This window comes from Amblyomma americanum, chromosome 10, assembly GCF_052857255.1.
Source record: "Amblyomma americanum isolate KBUSLIRL-KWMA chromosome 10, ASM5285725v1, whole genome shotgun sequence".
Classification (NCBI taxonomy): Eukaryota; Metazoa; Arthropoda; class Arachnida; order Ixodida; family Ixodidae; genus Amblyomma; species Amblyomma americanum.
Window position 1 is genome coordinate 15,194,850 of NC_135506.1, and position 18,892 is coordinate 15,213,741.

General features: G+C 48.1%; 1 protein-coding gene across 2 annotated transcripts in view; it reads left to right on the plus strand.

Moving 5' to 3' along the window:
- LOC144107168 (sodium-dependent proline transporter-like) overlaps positions 1-18,892 on the plus strand; it is a 60,127-nt gene that overhangs the window by 9,575 nt on the left and 31,660 nt on the right. The window contains exon 1 of one of the 2 annotated variants that reach the window (XM_077640161.1): positions 9,507-9,832. The exons of the other annotated variant lie outside the window; for it this stretch is intronic. Within the exon in view, the coding sequence (XP_077496287.1) occupies positions 9,757-9,832 (76 nt within the window). The 5' untranslated portion in view covers positions 9,507-9,756. Of the gene's footprint in view, positions 1-9,506; positions 9,833-18,892 lie in introns of those variants that run through there. 2 annotated transcript variants of the gene reach the window in all.

An 18,892-nucleotide genomic window follows, 5' to 3' on the forward strand; every position in this document is an offset into this window, starting at 1 on the left:
TCGCATAAACATGTTTACCGCATTATGTTCATATAACACGCACAAACGGAATTGCAGCCATGTACCAAGGCTGGCTGTTCGCTCCATGTATACGTCGCCTACATATGATATGTACACGGGCCTTCTTTGCATTGTTTGAGAGATTTCCTGCCAACAGACCCGAACACAGCACTGTGCTAAACTATCGCAGCTGCATTTCACTGTTCTGGGAACACAGCTGCCACGGCGGGAAGAGCGAACAGGGGGCTCTCAGTGTGCAGCATAGGGCAGGTGCCGTGTTTCCGTGCCAAGCCCTTCCCTTGCATTCTGTCCCGCTAGCTTTTTCCTGGGAATTTATGGAATGCTGGGAGAGGAGGACGTGGGAGTTCGAACTCTGCTGATGCCATAAAACGGAATTATAATATTCTATCTGCATAGTTGAACATCTGTTGGTATCTAATAAACAGATTTAACATATTTCTTATACATTTTTAACCGAATGCATTGTCCTCACAGTCTCGAGTTCGCTTGAAACTTGGGGATCTTATATCTATGTAGAGATCTAGCATATGTCGGAATAAAATACAGGTTAGAAATCTAGTTACAATGGTACTCATTTAGCCTCTTTTCAAATAACTTAAAATTCTTAACGCTCCTAAGAATGGTTCATGCTGAACTGACGCTTCGCACGGCATTTCTTGGATTATCGTTATCTCAATTATTGCGAACCTTTCTTTAGTTGCCACTAATTGTTTGGGAAAATCGATCCGGCCCCAGATTCTTGTACGTAAGTATTAACTGCACGAATGTCTTCCGCCTTGTTCATCATTTATGGGAGCCCATTGGCGATCCACCGTCGGATCAGCCGCAGTCAGCAGCCGACATGCGGCGAGCTCGTGGGCGCGACAAGGACCTCATAGATATAAAAATCAACCGTACTTGACACAGAACGCTTCGCGGTCAAACCGAATGTCTTCTCCGGATGAATGCATCATTATGCTCGGGAGTATCGAAAGCGTATAGGGGAAGCATCCGTGCTATAAATGCCCTCTTCAACGTGCCCGGACCATCATCGGAGGCTCCATCTAGGAACCTCCGATGGGAGATAAACACATAAACAACATGCTCGGAAAGTCGGAGAGCAGGAGAAACGCAATCATGGTTACAGATTTTCACTGTTGCTCAGCCGTTAGAAAGAAAGAAAGAGAAAGAAAGAAAAAAAAGAGGAGGGAAGAAAGGGAAAGAAACAAACAAATTTAGGACCCAGGAACATACAACCACGGAGAGAAACGAAACATGAAAAGAAAGAAAGAGTGTAAGACTGAAGAAATAAACAAATAAACAAGCGCCGTGACGCTGTGTAGAGCTTTCCTTTCACGGTAACAGGTAATTGTTCTCCGAGCACAGAACCGCCCTTTATTGTGTGCTTGTCTGGGGGCGTGTGACACGCGCACACAGAAACAAAGGAACGAGGTCGCTGTGTTACAACACACCCACTTGACGCCAGAAAGGTGCCGCAGATGCGCTACACCCCTTCTCTCCCCAACAACTGTGCATCGCTTTCAAGTTCGCGCTACAGTCGCATGTAGTCAGGGGCAGGATACATGGAACTGTTCGCTTGGCAGAGCATTTCGCGATCGTCCAGGGCAGGTGCATTCGCCGGCCGTTGAGGCCTCAGTTGAAAATGTAAGGTTCGAGAAACCCTTTCTGCTGCGAAGCCAAAGACTGCGCAAGATTATTTTGTAAGATAATGACATTATCAATAGCTAAGGATCAAGCGTAACAGCAGATCTCATTTGAGGTTCAGCTCTGGCTCATTTCGTCATATAGTCCCGCTGATAACAACTCCTTCGAGTCGGCTATCGTCACTCAAGATACCGAGGCCACAATTGCGAATCCACAAAACCTCTTTAAAGGAAGGGAACTGTCCGCCAGCAAAGGCGTGCGTTGTTACGGCCTTGCCCTTTACTTTTACGAAACTTTCTTGTTAGTGTTATCTGCTCAAGCGGTCGCCTTTTTCTTTAGTTCATTCCGCACCGCTTAACTTCTTACAGTGTCGCTGCATCTTTCCTTTACTGTCACCTTTCCGCTGTGGACATAGGAAGACACGCTTTTTCTTCGAATTCTACGCGCGTATCAAATCAGACAGTATCCAAGCGAATCCCAGGCGCCAGCCAATCCAGAGCCGTTTCACGCACTGCTATGAGTTTTGAGTCATGATCCGCTGACGCCTCTTCTAGCTCTGATAGCGCTGCCGTTGTTTAACGACGCACGACATTCAAGACATGCGTACAAAGCCCGGTTCTCCCTTGTACTGTCCCCAGACATCAACGCGTGTACTTTTCTGCGAAGCACGCGTCAAGCCAGCAGCTGTTCTGTGCCCTTACAGCGACGTTCGTCCGACCAGAGCACATATACGGGCTCCGAATGTCGAAGGGCTATTGTTCATTGTTTTTTATGTCGCATTTGATATGTCACCGATCTCTTCGTACTTGAGATTGTGAACTCATTAGTGAATGTAAACAGCGCGCCATCGCATTTCGCAGGCAAGACTGCGTGCAACGTCGATCAACCTTGTTTCTTTTGACGACCTGGAATGATTGCAGGAATGGTAGTGTTCTTGAATGTATGAATGCATATGAATGTGTGGCAAGCTATGCTTGCGGAAAACGTTGTGAGGTATTAATAAGGGAGATAACTATATTCTCCCCGCTTAACCGCGGCTGACACAGTTCAAAGCCGCCCGGACCCCACCCCGTGATCGCGTACGCTACCGAGCGCTCGCCGACCACAGCGGGCCTTGCTCTAAGGGAACAAAGGAACGACACACTGGCTGACACAAACAGGCATTTATTGCTACAGCAACAGTAACGCCAGCTAGCAACAAAACGCGCTAAGAAACCGAGATTGTCCGACTCACCAGCTAGGTTACGAGCGAATGTTCGAACACACATGGACAAGGGATACTCCGAGGCCCGACGGGACGACATGCGGAAGTACGTCTCCCCGCCACTTCCTCGCCCCGTTGGCGAAGAGCGGAGCCGTGGGCGACACGTCCGCTCGCGCCGACGATCCCAGCCGAAGAGTGATGCTATGGGCTGTGTCCCGCGCGCGCGCAGCCAGCTGTCTGTCTGTGGCGCCCTCTCTTGGTAGTTACTGTAATTAACCAGAGAATGCGCACACTCTTGAGGCGATACTGTTGCTGCAGGGTGCATCGCGGGAAAGCAAAACTAAAGGGGACGCAGGGCGCGTCCCCACAAGGTAGATGAATAAGTGGTATTGGTTAGGACAAGACGAAATGCTTTGCTGCAACTTATAATCCGTTCCCCGAGGCCTCACGATCGCATCATGTGTCATCAGGCGTAGCAACAAGGATGTCATAAAAGATAAATTTGACGCCATGCAACGCATTTAGGGGAATGACCGAAGGTAGAGTAGGTTTATAGTGAGAGAGCAATTAGTTGTCATAATCAGCCTGAGCGCAGATGCGCGTCTGCCGAGGAATGCTGCACAGGGCTCCAGACCCTTCGCAGCTGGTCTACACTGCAGATTCTGGCGCCGCCATTTAGGGAGCTGTTAAATAGCGAGGCCATGGCTTGTAAGAGGTGCCGAAAAGCAAAGTAGTTGGCGTGGTATCGAATCAGAGTTACAGGAGCTCAGAATGCCAGAACTTTGTGCTTAAGTGGCAACAGGTCCTGACAGCTGGTATACTATCTGTGAAAGTTTCGTTTTGTTTGGTTTATGGGGTTTAACTTCACGAAGCTACTCAGGCTATGAGGGACGCCGTATTAAAGGGCTGCGGATAATTTCGAGCACCTGGGATTCTTCAATGCGCGCTGGCGTCAAACAGTACAAGGGCCTCTAGCATTTTCGCCTCCATCGAAATACGATGCGGCCGGAATCGAACCCGAAGATTTCGGGTCAGCAGCCGGGCACCATAACCACTGAGCTCACGTGGGGGCTGCTGTCTCAGAGATGGAAGTAACAGCCGACTGAGCACGTAACAAGAAAATCGCCTGCGGAAAGACGGCATCGTTTTGTGATGTTGCAGGCTCAATTACTGCGTTACTTTTAGACTGCCACTAGTTTGTGCTAAATGTCTGTGCAACGTACGAACATATTAAAATAAAAGGCGTGGCCTCTTGGAAGCTGAGAAATTCGGTACACAGCGGCCTGAAAGACTAATCAGCTCCCCTTCGGCCCGCAGTAATTCGATTCAACTTTCACAAAGCTGCTTGTCGAAAGTGTCTGTGAGGAATTCCAAATAGAAGGATGGCGAGTAGCCTTTCCTTTGGCGCTGTTGATTGTTGTGCGTGTTTTGTCCAACACGCCTCCGATACGACTTCGCGGGCTTCACTGCTGCCGACATCGGGCCAGCGCCCCCGCAGTGTCGCGTTTCAAGCCCAGGAAATCTAGGCAGGCTCGAGTTTGTTGGTAAGCCCGTAGGTCAAAGCACACGGTTGCCTGTGTACAATTTGCTGGAAACTGCCTACTTTCAGCTGTCGCTGGTTTTCCCTTCAATATTGGCGCTTAAGCCGTCAAGGATTGAAATGGTAGAAGTGCGGGCTAGCTGGTTGTTCATATCTTAAGAAGCGCAAAGGACGCGCACTAAGAGACCCCTTAAAAGCCAGTGAATCATTTTACGCCCCAGTAAGTTATATATCCCGCCATCTGATTAGTCGCTTTACAACACACAGAAGTGCTGACACATTTCACGCTGCACTAGATTATATTTCATTCCATTTGATTAGTCTATTTAGAACGCAGAAAAGTGCTGCAGCCGCCGTCAAATTTACGGCAGCAAGATTTCGCTGGTACCACCTTTTTATGTCCCATGGAAATAAAAGTTACTTCGTGGTTTATTGGCTGACAACATTCAGAACTGACTTCAGAGAACCCGCCCTCTTCAATACCTAAACATTTTTTTTCTCTTCTTAGCGGACCGGACCGATTCAATTTAGGTCACATCCAAAAGCGGCGAAATTACTCGGCACTGCATGGTATTCCTTCAACATAGAAGAGACTCCGTACAAAAAAGGTCGGTTAAGCTCAACAGGTGAGCGAAAAATCTTCGTCCGAGAGGTGCCACTTTGAACGGGAGTCGAGTCTCAAGAACCGGGGGTCTCGATTCCTCGGACGATTATTGAAACGTATTTAAGAGCCGGGTTTTTTAGTAAAGCCTTCAGTGAACAAGGCTTCCGTAAGGAAGCCGAAACGTCGTTTATTCACACAAGCCTTTGGTCGGCGATTCATGTATTTTTGTTTTCCTATGACGGGGGTCAATGACCCCGAGCGAAAGTATAAGATGGAATATATGGCACGCGTGGGCGGGTTTTACGGTTCCTGTATACTAGGTCACATTCGTGGGTAGCGTTTCGCGAGCGGCCTTGGTCGTAATCCAGCCATGGTCGGCCGTGCATGCGGAGGCGGATGATCCTGTATCGCGTCGCCGAGGATTCAGCAGCGCTGGCGTGCGCTGCTTTCCTTGTACAAACACGCCGCGGAGCGCACTCACAAAGACAACTGCTTGTCTCGTCGTAAAGGGTTTACGGTAGCAAACATCGGGGACTTTTACGTCGCGAAAAAAATTACGAACATGTTGTGACCACTCATGCATTTGGAACGGCGCAAGGAAGCATTCAGAACGCTATTCGCAGAGCTTGCATCTAGCTTTCTTGTGGATTCTACGGGTTGTTGCAACCTCTCCTTCTTTGATTACCTCACGGCCCTCGCCCCCTATGAGCTGCGTGTACAATTACCGTTTTCAATTGTATTCGCGTTCTTACCGATTTGTGATTCTCTCGCAAGTTTTTGTAATTGTGACGCCGTCATGGCGATTGATTGACACTGTCGTCTTTTCCAATCAGCGATGGGCGGTCACCCTATGCGACGTGCATACCTTTCCCATTATATAACGCAGGTGCAGCTGTGCCTTCACCTGACATGACTGAGTACACACAATGAAGGAATACTTGGTAGCGAATTCCATCTCCAAGCAAAGACTCTCCCTATCTTTCTTGACGCCACAAAATCGATGAAGGTATTGAAGAAAACACATGAACAAATCACGATGATAGGAAAAAAAAATGTCGGTGGTTTAGCCCTGGTTAAACCTGTAGTGACGCGATAGCTACAGCTAGCCGAGTGGAAATTGGTCACGTCACCAACCAGGTGACGAACCACGTGATCAGCCGCGCCGCCGGCAGCTGCTCCGCATCACGTGACCAACCACGTGACAGCGCGGCAGGGCGCCACAGGGTGGCAGCGCCGCCACAGGGTGGCAGCACCGCCACAGGGTGGCAGGGCGCCACAGGTTGGCGGCGCCGCCACCGCCAATGCGCCGCTACATCAAAGACTCGGAACGCTACAATAATGTAGTTATCGCTACGAAAATTGGTGGTGGTTTAGCCCTGGTTAAACCTGGAGTGACGCGGTAGCTACAGCTGTCCGAGTGGAACTTGCTCACGTGACCATCCACGTGACGAACCACGGGATCAGCCACGGTGCCGCGCCGCCAGCAGCTGCTCTGCACCACGCGACCAACCGCGTGGCGGCGCCGCCACGCTGAAGGCTCGAAATGCTACCGTAATGTAGCTATCGCTACAAAAATAGTCACAGTATTGAAAGCGTACCAAGCACGAGCCATGAGCTCAAGGGCCACGGAAATGTTCCTGTGTACACAGCGCAAGTTTGCAGTAGACGAACAGCTTATCATAACTCTCCAGGTCTTATCGCTGCCATTTTGAGTGGACGAGAGTTACGACGTTGTTTTGCATTCCGGGGACTCCCGTGGGGGCGAGCGACGGCAGAAGCGCGTGCAGTGCTCCTGTATACAGTGTGCTGACTTACGTATGCTTAGGACACAGCAGTCCCGAACAAAAGTTGGTTGCGCTGCTGAACCGAAGGCCTTGGGATCGAATCTCGTGCACGGCGGCCGCGTTTTAACGGAGGTGAAATGCATAAAGCGTCGGTGGGGCATATGCTACTGAATTTGTGGACGCTAATGAACCACAGGCTGTAGAAACTAATACGTAGCCCTCCACTGAGGGTTCCTCTTTCTCTATTCTCTCTTTCACTCTCTCCTTCATTCCTTCCATCACGGTGCACCCGTCGCTGAGGATGATGGGGTTTTTTTATGGCGCAAGGGCACCTATATGGCCAATGAGCGCCACGGTAAAGGTTTTTTTTTCTACTCAAGGTGGAGTCAAAGACCCATTTCTTAAACATTTCACCCCAAATAAGCTGAGCACCAGACCAGGGGAAAGCTTGTACCTATTGTATTACCGGTGGGTACCCGGCGGCACTGGGGATCGAACCCCGCACCTACCGCATCAGAGGTGGATGCTCAGACCACTAGGTTATCGGCTGCGATGCGCAAGCGTCGCAGTGGCTCAATGGGTAAGGCATTCGGATACTGAGCCTGAGTACCCGGGTTCGAACCCGGCCGCGGCGACTGCGTTTCGATGGAGGTGAAACGCAAAAGGTGCCCGTGTGCTGTGTGATGTCAGTGCACGTTAAAGATCCCCATGTGGTGGAACTTATTCCAGAGCACTCCACTATGCACCCTCTCTCTCCCTTCTTTATTTCACTCCCACCTTCCTTCCTTCCCTAACGGCGCGTTTCGGGTGTCCACCGAGGTGTGACACAGTTATTGCATCTTTTCTACGTTCACAATCACAACCACACCGATACGACTGTTGTCTTGCCCGCGCATGCACGATAACAAGGCGCAGCAAGTGTTCTGAAATTGTTTAAAAAAATGAAAATTGGTTTTTGTAATTGGCGCAGTATCTGTCTCATATATCGTTGGTTCAGGTGTCCAACGATATATGAGACAGATACTGCGCCAATTCCTTTCCCGCCCAAAAACCAATTATTATTATTATTTTTGGTGAAAGGAAATGGCGCAGTATTTGTCTCATATCTTGGCGGATACCTGAACCCCACCGTAAGTGAAGGGATAAAGGAGGGAGTGAAAGAAGAAAGAGTCCTCCCGGAGCCCTCCCGTAGTGGACGGCTCCGGAATAATTTCGGTTTGGTTTATAGGGCTTTAACGTCCCAAAGTGACTCAGGCTATGAGAGACGCCGTAGCGAAGGGCTCAGGAAATTTCGACCACCCGGGGTTCTTTAACGTGCACTGACGTCGCATAGCACTCGGTCGTCTGGAATTTCGCCTCCATCGAAATTCTACCGCCGCGGCCGGGATCGAACCCGCGTCTTTGGGCCAGCAGCTGAGCGCCATAACCACTCAGCCACCGCGGCGGCGGAATAATTTCGACCATCTGGGGATCTTCAACGACCCGACGCGGTGGCTCAGTGGTTAGAGCGCTCGGCTACTGACCCGGAGTTCCCGAGTTCGAACCCGACCGCGGCGGCTGCGTTTTTATGGAGGCAGAACGCTAAGGCGCCCGTGTGCTGTGCGATGTCGGTGCACGTTAAAGATCCCCAGGTGATCGAAATTATTCCGGAGCCCTCCACTACAGCAGCTTTCTTCTTTCACTCCCTCCTTTATCCCTTCCCTTACGGCGGGGTTCAGGTGTCCGCCAAGATAGCATAATGCATAGCAAGCACCTCGTACAAGTGTGGCGAACTGGGCTTGTTGGTGAAGGTCCGTACTTAAAACAGCGCGAAAGACGCGACAAAAGAATGAGACAAAACAAGCGCTGACAACTGGCGGATTTTTATTCCAAGAAGCACAGGAAGGTATAGAGCAATAATAATAATTGGTTTTTGGTGGAAAGGGAATGGCGCAGTATCTGTCTCATATATCGTTGGACACCTGAACCGCGCCGTAAGGGAAGGGATAGAGGAGGGAGTGAAAGAAGAGAGGAACAAATAGGTCCGTAGTGGAGGGCTCCGGAATAATTTCGACCACCTGGGGATCTTTAACGTGCACTGACATCGCACAGCACACGGGCGCCTTAGCGTTTTTCCTCCATAAAAACGCAGCCGCCGCGGTCGGGTTCAAAAACGCGATCAGAAACACAATTATAAGCAGGAATTGGTGCACAACTCAGCATGACAATGAAAAGGCACGTGCGCAGCCGTACTGATAAGATGGTCTCAAGAGAACAACCGGAAACTGCAAAAACTACAAAAACAACAACGAAAAAACAACATAAGAGTAAAACATTTGTGAACAAGACAAATATAGACAGTCACAACACTTTCGTTTTATCAGCTGGCCCCGTTTCGAGCACGTTTTCCGTTCTAGCATCGCAAACTGCGTATCCTTTCTTTTCGAGGAAAAATTATGCACCCGTTTTGTTTTTTTTTAACTTTTTTTCAGCAACGTCATCGGTCGCTGACAAAAACAACAGTGCACGTGCTCGTATACATCCTGGCTTGCCGTTAGGAGCCAAGGCTATCTGTCATGCGCCAGTTGTGGGCGTTCTGTGCTTTCAGCTAAGCTTTGTATAGAGCGCAGCCTTTACGTCTACTCACTGTGGTTCCGCACGTGTGTATGACGCCGGCAGAGAGCGAGAGTATGAAATATCTTTTTTGCTTTTTAGTTGTTTCGCACCACCACTGATATTGCCCCTGGGGCGTTGAACGCACATTCATCAACTCATTCCTGGCCCCCGGTAGCTTTAGTTTCCTGTTGTCGTTGTGCCTGGTGGTTCTCTTCAGCCAGTGGATATCGTGTCGTCGTTTCGGCAACGTCGGGCACCCAGGTCGCTCCCGTGAATGTGGGCGTCGTGAGGCAGACCAGGCTTTCCCAACGGTGCCACCGTCGTCTCACCGCAGGGTGCGAACAGCGCCGGCGGGAGGGTCATCATGACCTTGACCACGGTCAGCGAAGAGTTCAGGGCTGCTTCTTGGGAAGGAGCCGCTGCAGGGCCGGGTATTTTCGGTGAGAAGCGACGCAGTACGAAGCCGCGTTATCTGGTCCCGTTTCCAGTGCGCAGCCTGCTGTGGTAGCACATACACCATCTGTCTTGTGGTCTCCTGCTTTGTTGTCTTTATCATGTTCCCCTCTTTTTCGCGCGCCTGTGTTGTTTATACACAGTTCGGAATGTGTCAGTGCACGCCGTAGAACGCTCGTATACTAATGCCGAAATCTTCTGTGACCTTTCATTCGTTGCACCGTTGGTTGCGCGTGTAACGAGCTAAAGCATGACTATGGGATGGAAACCGGATTTGTTCGTGGCTTCGGCGTTCTCAGATCAGGAAAAAATGGTTTTCGTGTTGGTGGCACATTTTGCTGTGGCCAAATGAAAAAGTGCGACGCTCTGTACGCGTCAAATTGCACCGAGTACCGGGTGTTTCACGTGATATTTCCCCAATTTTTAAAAATGGACTATTTGAGTTGAAGAAAATTTTTTTCCCGCTATAGCATTGTCAACGGTGTAGCGCTTCAGAATAGAGCTAAGATTTGGTCGATCCAGTCCGCGGCGGTCGCATTGCGATGGAGGCGAAATTCTAGAGGCTCGTCTACTCTGTGATGTTAGTGCACGTTAAAGAACCCCAGGAGCATGGTCGAAATTTCCGGAGACCTTCACTACGGCGTCCTTCATACTCTGAGTCTATTTAGGACGTTTAACCCCCATAAAATAAAATTTTCATGTGGCTTGAAAGCACCTTCTATGCATAACGGCAGACCCATGATGGCAGAACTGCCACAGCACTAGGAGTAGCATGAGTTCTTGGTACCCCAGCACGGGGTAGACTCCTAAATCAATCAGTTTGCTGGCGACACTAGACTTACCAGCGTGAAAGCATTTCCACTTAACGCTCAACGACCCTTTCTTGCTCTCCCAGCGCTTCTCGTGTTTTTCTTGTTTTGTTTTCCCTAGTAATATCTGCAGACGGGCGCCTCATACTTCTATCTAGAAGTGACCGTAAGGGCACTTTACGAGCGCTTTTTTTACACATTGCCTTATGTGTAGATCGCGTGGACACCGGGGGGGCGCTGACTGGCTGGAGCTAGTTATGGTCACGTGAGGCGCAGTGTCTTGCGTACTCCGCTATGAAGGGAAGGGAGTAAGGTTTAACGACAGAAAAAAGGTAGAAAGCTGCCTTAGATATTCTTGGTAGCCTCTGGCTGCGCAAATGGTGGACCTTGATGCTAATTATCCCTCTGATCATTTGAATTATCGTTTTGATCGTCTGACCGGACGACCTGTGTCCAAGTAAGTGTCGCTACCGCCACGGCAGTGCCGCCGTAGTAGCAGCTGTGGAGGTGTCGCCTTTGAGCTTCCGGTTTACGCGGGGTATCGCTACAGACATCGACGACAACAAGGAGAGGCCTTGCTGTCGCCCCTCGCAAGGACTGTGGCAAGGCATTGGAGAATTCAGTGTATGCAAAGCACTAGTTCAGTCTGACCTTTAGGTTTTTGAGAAAACCGGGCTTCAGCGATAACAAGTTGGGCGAAAAAAATTGCGCTATGCGAATGCTGTCCTTAGCCGTGGTTTGTTGTGTGACGCTGCTTTACACCGATTACGGAACTGCACGGTTTCGGACATGGAGCTGAGGTTGTTTCGCACTCTTGAGTGCCATTCCCCCTTCGACCACGTGCACAAAAAAAAAAAAACGAGGAGGAAAAAGTTATTTTCGTCTCGGAAGGAAAATTCTCACAAGCTTCGCCATAATAAAAAGAGTAGCAAAGGGGTTTCGTTTATTTTACTCGTTTTAAGTCAACCGTGAGGGAGAGAGTTAAATGCAGCATCACAGCAAACAAAGGTCCGGCGCATACAATATCTTATTCTATATTTTTTATACCGTGACGTCCTCTGTAAAAACAGAGCAGGCTACGCTAAGACGCGCGTCATGTGTTGTATGTATGATGAAATTAAGTCTTGCCCCCCATCAGCTTTCTGCTCTGCCTTTACCTAAAGTCGCGCGACAGCTATTCGACGCAAAAAAGTGAACTCCAAGTGCCCTCTCCATTTATCACTGAGTGGCAGGGGCATCATAAATCTTTCGATTCGTGCTTCAAGGCTACCGAGACCGTCAACTCGCGTCATATTAACGTGCCGCGGGTGACGTATTAGGCCATTCTTCCAGGGCTGAGCTTCATTGTCCCATGTATAAAATCTGTTGAGAACGTTCCTCACGTGATCATATTTGACGCTGCCTGGATTAAAACGACAGCGCTGGCCGGTCAATCGTGGAAATCGAGTGGCTTGTGGTAATTGATGCGTTGGATATTTTCGAACAGTATTAAGTATTTATTTCTTGACACATATATTTAAACGCGTGCTTTTTGTCAGTGTTTAGATAGTATCGTGACTTGGATTTCTCTTATGCGCGTGTGTAGAGTGGGTCCAAGCTTGCGCTGTACACGAACTTTTTTGTCGGTTTTTTAGAATTTCTCGTAGATTCCGACATGTGATCAACCTCGGTGGGTCGGTCACATCGGCGTTCGGCTGCTGAGCCAAGAGTCGCGGGTTCGAATCTCGGTTGCGTCGGCAGGATCTCTGTGGGGACGAAATGCGAAAGCAGCCACGTAATGTTAGATTTATAGGCACGTCGTGTTAATCGGATGTCAAGAGACGTGTTAACCAGGAACCCTGCACTGCGGCGCCTCTCTCATAGCCCATGCCTCCTCCCCTCTGCCCTCTCTCCCTCTCCATCTTTGAATATGGCAAGAACCGGCCTGGACTTGAATTTCTTTCGATAGCATGTTTACCCAGCCTTCCCTACGGTTCTACTCTTTTCTTTTCAGAGTAGCTTGAATTCGTACGAAAAAGCGCAGCCGTTTCCGTAATGTAATCCGAACATGCTAATACCAGTCATAAAATTGAAATAACTGAGTGCTAATAATAATTGGAAAAAAGCTCAGTCATTTTGACCGAGCGAAGGGAGCGCCTTTGAAGGTTTTGTCAATTTCACTCGGTCCTTGCGGTCACTCGGAAGAACAACCCCCGAAGTAGTGAACGCGGAAGGACTTCTACGCTCGGGTGGCCACTTTCTTCTCCTTCGCCGGACACGTTTTGTGTCTACCACAGCACCTCGTGTAGCTGTGCAGCTTGAGCTGTGCAACTGCACTGCACGCGTAGGAGTCTACCCGAGTGGAAACCAGACATGCAGAAGGGAGGCTGCACGCCTGCTTTTAACATTTCTGCAGAACACGGATCTTGTTTTTAAATGGTGACAGCAGGAACGGACTATGGCCTACTGAGATTGAATGTGTGCGTAGATGGTGTCTTCCGGAGTGGACTACTTTATACTGGGAGTGAATGTGTGTATGGAGTGTGACACTACAATAGCCTATGTTCTAGTGTGACTGAATATGTGCATAGATGGTGACTTCTGGAGTGTACTGTGATGTGAACTGTGTGGATTGATTGTGTGCATAGGTGGTGACTGCGGGATAGAATGTGTGCTATTATAAGAGACTGTGCGCTTAGCGGTGTAGATGCGGCATTGTTAATATCGACGGGACGCTGAGGTGGAGCAATTGCCGGCAGACAAAGCAAAGCTAACCCCACCTGTAGCGTTCAACACCTCAACCTCTCCCGTCTGTTACTGGCTATCGCTCGGGGAGATGTCTGCAGACATCTCCGCACGTGCGCGGTGAACGCTAGCAGGTTAGGCCTTTTTCGCCTTTCTCTCGCTCTTTTTATTTCGTGCTGCTCTTTGCATATTTTTGGTTTTCTTTATTTCGTTGTTTCTTCCTTAATTATTGCTTACTTCTTATTTTCTTAATCTTTCTTTCTTGCCTTTTCTTTATTTCCTTCTTTCTTTCTTTCTCTCCCTCTTTCTTTTTTCTTTATTCGTTCCTTTCTTTCTTTCTCTCTCTCTGTCCTTTTTATTTTTTCTTCCTATCGTCCTTTCTTATTTGTTTGACCTTCTGTGTTTTATTTGGCTGGTTAATTTTTGTTCTTTCCTAATCCTTCCTTGTGTCGTGCTCTCACTCCTTCATCCCCCTGTTGTCAGTTTTCTTCCTGTTGCTAATACTTAACTGCCCTCTTTCCGGCGCCATTCCGCGCTACACTACTCTACGCAGAGTATTTTCTCGCTATTGTTGCAGAATAACACATTTTTCAAAAGTCCTTGTTTGCCGTCCCTTGAATCTGTTTTCTTAACCGACACTTCTTTTCAGTTGAGGGCAGGCAGCTCTGCGCTGCTGATTTTTTTTTTTTGTCTTTTGCGGATGTCTCTTAGTTCAAAACGCTTGTCTCATAAATACGGGCCGTAAAACCCTCACTGCGCAAACGACTCTGCCGTCCTACATTCTTGGCGCGTCCACTGCACCGAAGACAGTGCAGGACATGTGAAAAAAAAAAAAAAGAAATACGAAGGACACGTGTTTCGCCTTTCTGCCTGCTTGGGACTCTCAGATGCCGTAATATATGCCAGTGGCGCCGTTGGCTCTCGGACCTGCTTGGCACCAGTGCGAGCAGGAGTGATGAATCCCTTCAGAGCATGGTTTTCGAGGCCAAGAATTCTGGTCTTTGTATACGACGCTAACCAAACCTTATCGTCTTTTTCACTTTCGGAGTGCTCTTTTTGTTGTTTCGTGCCAGTATTGCTGTTGACGTTGCCACGCGATGAAAAACAGCAATACAAACAGAGATGACGAAGTTAGCACCACCGGGTGAAAGACACTTTCTTCTATTGCGAAATCAGAAAAGTAGAGAAGACCTTGCGTTTAAAAAAAGACTGCTGCTCTGTCTGTCGAACTGCTGCCAAACACTTGAGCTGTCGACAGCGGACACTACCCCCCCCCCCCCCCCTTTACCTGCGTAGCGTGCTTAAAGAAAGCTCGGTAGCTCTAAGTCCTCTTAGCTATAACTGCTTAGTTTCATTTGAAGCGCGTCTATTGGACGTAATCGGTTTCGAGCGTCCGGGAGGGATTCTTTACCACCGACTGTAGTGGTTTGAACACCCGCCTCGCATGCGGGAGGTTCGGTGTTCGGTTTTCAGTGCCGTCCGGTACCGACCGGCTTCTATTTGGTACAAATTTTCGCTTGACCTGGGGGTAGGTTTCTCTAGAAAATGCTTTTAAAATGTATCTCTGAATCCACTTTGTGTGTAGAAAACACCTTTATGACGCTATTTGTGCAAAACTGCCCTTTCGGAATTAAAATTGACCATCATATCATGGTTCTTAACGTCGTACAAACAGTCCCTTGGAGTAGGAGTGTACGCGCCTTTCTGTAAATTCTTTACTGTGCCCTATAGAAGTCGGAAGGTACTAAATGTGCTACAAGCGAGCAAGCGCTGACCCTTTGCGAAGTGACTGCGTTGCAAGATCCATCATTCCCTGAAAGCTCAACCGTTGCTCGGTTACCTGCATGGAGACCAGCCCTTATTAAGATTAACCGCTGCTAGGCAATAAGTAACATTACGGTGACAATAACCGTTGCTTAAAGACGAACTGCAAAGTGGCACACGGTTGCCCGTTCGTCGCAAGGACTCAGTGGTACACTTAGTCCCTTTATACTCAGTTTTTGGTTTTTAGTGTAAGTTCCCCCCCCCCCCCCCCCCCCCTAGTCTAATCGACTTTCTCTGCCTATTGCTGGTGGTGTGCTTAAGGGGCAGGCAGGACACGTGTTGCGCTGAATAATCATATTTTGTTTTCCACTTATTGTCTCAAATCTGGCGTCTGTAAACATTTAGGTCTATGTAAAATAGGTTGCTTCTGCTTATAAACAACGCCCCCTACATCGAAGAAGTGTCAGTTGCTTGCTTCATGATATCCTATGCTGCGGCCTTAATTCTTAAATTCTAGGTTTGACTTTTCATTAAAAACTGTTCCTTCTCCGTTTGCTCTAGAGATTCTGGCAGTGTTACCGCATTTGAAATCTGTTTAACGCTAAGGCGCCCGTGTGCTGTGCGATGTCAGTGCACGTTAATGATCCCCAGGTGGTAGAAATTATTCCGGAGCCCTCCACTACGGCACCTAATTCTTCCTTTCTTCCTTCACTCGCTCCTTTATCCCTTCCCTTACGGCTCGGTTCAGGTGTCCAACCATATATGAGACAGGTATTGCGCCATTTTCTTTCCAAAAAACATTATTATTATTATTATTATTATTATTATTATTATTATTATTATTATTATTATTATTATTATTATTATTATTATTATTATTATTATTATTATTATTATTATTATTATTATTATTATTAAATGTGTTTATCCGCAGTACGGGCATTGCAAAACACTCGTGGAAGCTTTCAGGTGCATTCGACGTTCATAAATAACAAAAACAGTTCGTGCGCAACCTTTAACCTGTGCGTCGCCGAGATCCAGGTGGTCAAACTAGCGTTCGGTTTTCGTTTTTCGGCATGCGTGGGTTTGAACATGTTTCAGAGCTAACCCTCAATGAATAGTTCACCGCCTTTCAATACAATATTGGTTTAGAAGTAGTAAACTCATATCAAATCCGAGCGAACAGAACTACTTCAACCTGTCAGAATATGTGCAACCCCGATATATGTACCTATGTACCCCGCAGAAAAGACCACCGGTAGCAGGATGCGGTGAGTTTCATACTGAGTGCCGCGTTAAAATGTCGAAGAAAATGGAAAGAAAAAAAAACAGCTTGTTTACTCATTTCAAGTAAACTGTAATGAAGCCCAAGTGATCGAACTTAATCCGAAGCCTTCCACTATATACGGACTACCTTATACAGCTCTGGCATCGGTCGCAGCAGCAGCACGGAAAATTTCATCCCTAAGGCAAGTCAACAACGTGCACTTCGTACTCTCCGCGGCGTTGTATACTACGCTCCAATATGGACGCCGAGACGGATTCCACGTGTGCTGCTTGCAGAGGTGCCACGTGTCTATGGCAACCATTTTATTCTTTCGTGTTTCCTCTCGAAGTTTCGTCTTCGCCAGATTAATTTCATTGGCATACAACGTCTCTGCCCTACGTGGAGACACACGGGAATCGTTTTTCTCAATTCTCATCCACCTAACGCTGGTGGTGCGTACGGGGCGAAATTGCGCGCAGGAATGAAATAAACAAAGAAAAATGCGCTCGATTCAGGTTTTTTTGCCCCGGAGTGAATCGCCGGACGCAGTGAACAAAAAATGACAGGTCAGATTCAAACAACCAATGCGAACAACGTGCAATAAGGTTGAGACCTGCTGCAGCGAAATATTTCTTGTTTAGGGTCGATTTTTATTTTTTCCCTCCAACTGTCGCCACTACATGTTGTCGTTCGAACTTGGAAAGATATTGGTCCGACGTCGAACGAGGCAAGCAATCTCCGGTTTCGCTACCGTCACAAAAAGCAACTACGGCACGGATGTATTAGTCGAGCGAAAGCTGAACATCGGAAGAACTCTCACGAGAGAGGCATCCTGCGCCATGGCGCTGCCTCGAAGCTTTCTTGTGTTCGTTTCTCGATGCTTCAGTTTGTTTATCGCTCACGGCGCGGGGTCTTATCGCTTTCGACACGAGTTGTCGTGGCCGTAGGACGCTACTAGAATTTCTCCTCCAACAATCGCGATCACACGTGACAGCTTCTGCGATGCATGTTTAGATTGGTCGCGGCTTTCGATATGCGGGCTATCTCGAAAGCTTCTAGGCGTCTAGAACGGCCAATTTTTTGTTCTCATTTTGGCTCGGACTTCGATTTACTTTTTGTGCTTATTTTAAACCTACCCTTTATGGCGTGGTTACTCGTCGAATAGCCGTTCATCGCTGAGGCACACAAAATAAAATTCGGAAATGTCGACTACTTCCACGCTTGCATAACGGCCAGACAGCCGCCCGATTAGCCTAAATTGGTCACGGAAGGTTAGCTGTCGATATATTAGATGTTGGCCATGCTCCAAACTCCTCTGTCCTCTCCGAAGAAGGATACTACTTTTTTGCCTCTATTTTTTTTCACCAGGACATCTGCCATATTTCTGCGTCTGCTTGTCGGAAAGGAATTTATCTAACGCCGACAACAAATAACAGAGGTGCTTAGGTGTAAGCTAGCTGCAATTTATAAGTAACGTGACCAGCCATCTCATAAACTGATTGGTAAAGATAGATTACATGTCACTTTCTTGTAGTTTACGTGCCACTTTATTATATATTCGGCATGGTACAATGATTACATTAGAACACATGCTTCACTGGGGAAAGTATTGGGAGGCAGGAGGGGGTTATAAACTGGTTAAGCGAGTTAGCCAAACAGGTCGACTGTTGCCGGTTTAGTTCTAAGGAGAGTGATGGTAATGCTCGAATTACAAGCAACGGCTTCAGTGCCCGTCGAACACATCCGGGAGGCCTGATATAATCCACGCAAATCTCGCTAAAGGAAACATGGGGCAGATTTTGTCCTTCACCTGTTGCGACTCGGTTTACGAAGAAGGAATCTGGTGTGACAAGCTTTCGACACCGGAAGTCAGGTTCTCTTTAGTTGCTCTAATGCTGCACGTCGCGCCCGAGCAATGACTTGTTTTTGCTGCGCACAGATGTGCGAGATTAACCGGAAGCGGCATTTTGCTTGGCTCGCTTCAGTTTCGGGGTCGCTGGCAAAAGGCACGCCCCAATAATTTTATAACAGGACGATGGCAGTGCGTTTCGTTAAGCCTAACCTGCCGGCTTTCCAGCTTTTAGAAAAAGGTTCGTTAGTCAGCAAAAGCTTCGGCTGTATCACACGGTCGCTATTAATAGAAAGGACGACTGCTGTGGTCGGCCACCGTATTGTAAACTTGTTTTGCTTTTATTTTCATACTGTTATCGTCTGCTTTGTCGACTGGTTCACACCGGGAATGAAACCAATGAAAGAATAAATTTTAATGAGTTTAATTACAGTATCAGGTGCTGCTCTAGCCGCCATCCCCGCAACACTTCTCTGTCGAGTGAATTCGGATAAGAATTGTTAATTCAGAGAGGCCTCACATAGCAGAGGCTTCGGGATTGTTAGCCTGCAGCGAAAATTGCGAAAGTATGAGCTTGGAATAGAATTTCACGAGAGTTCTTTCATTGAAAGCCGGTCTTGGTGTTGCCGTCATA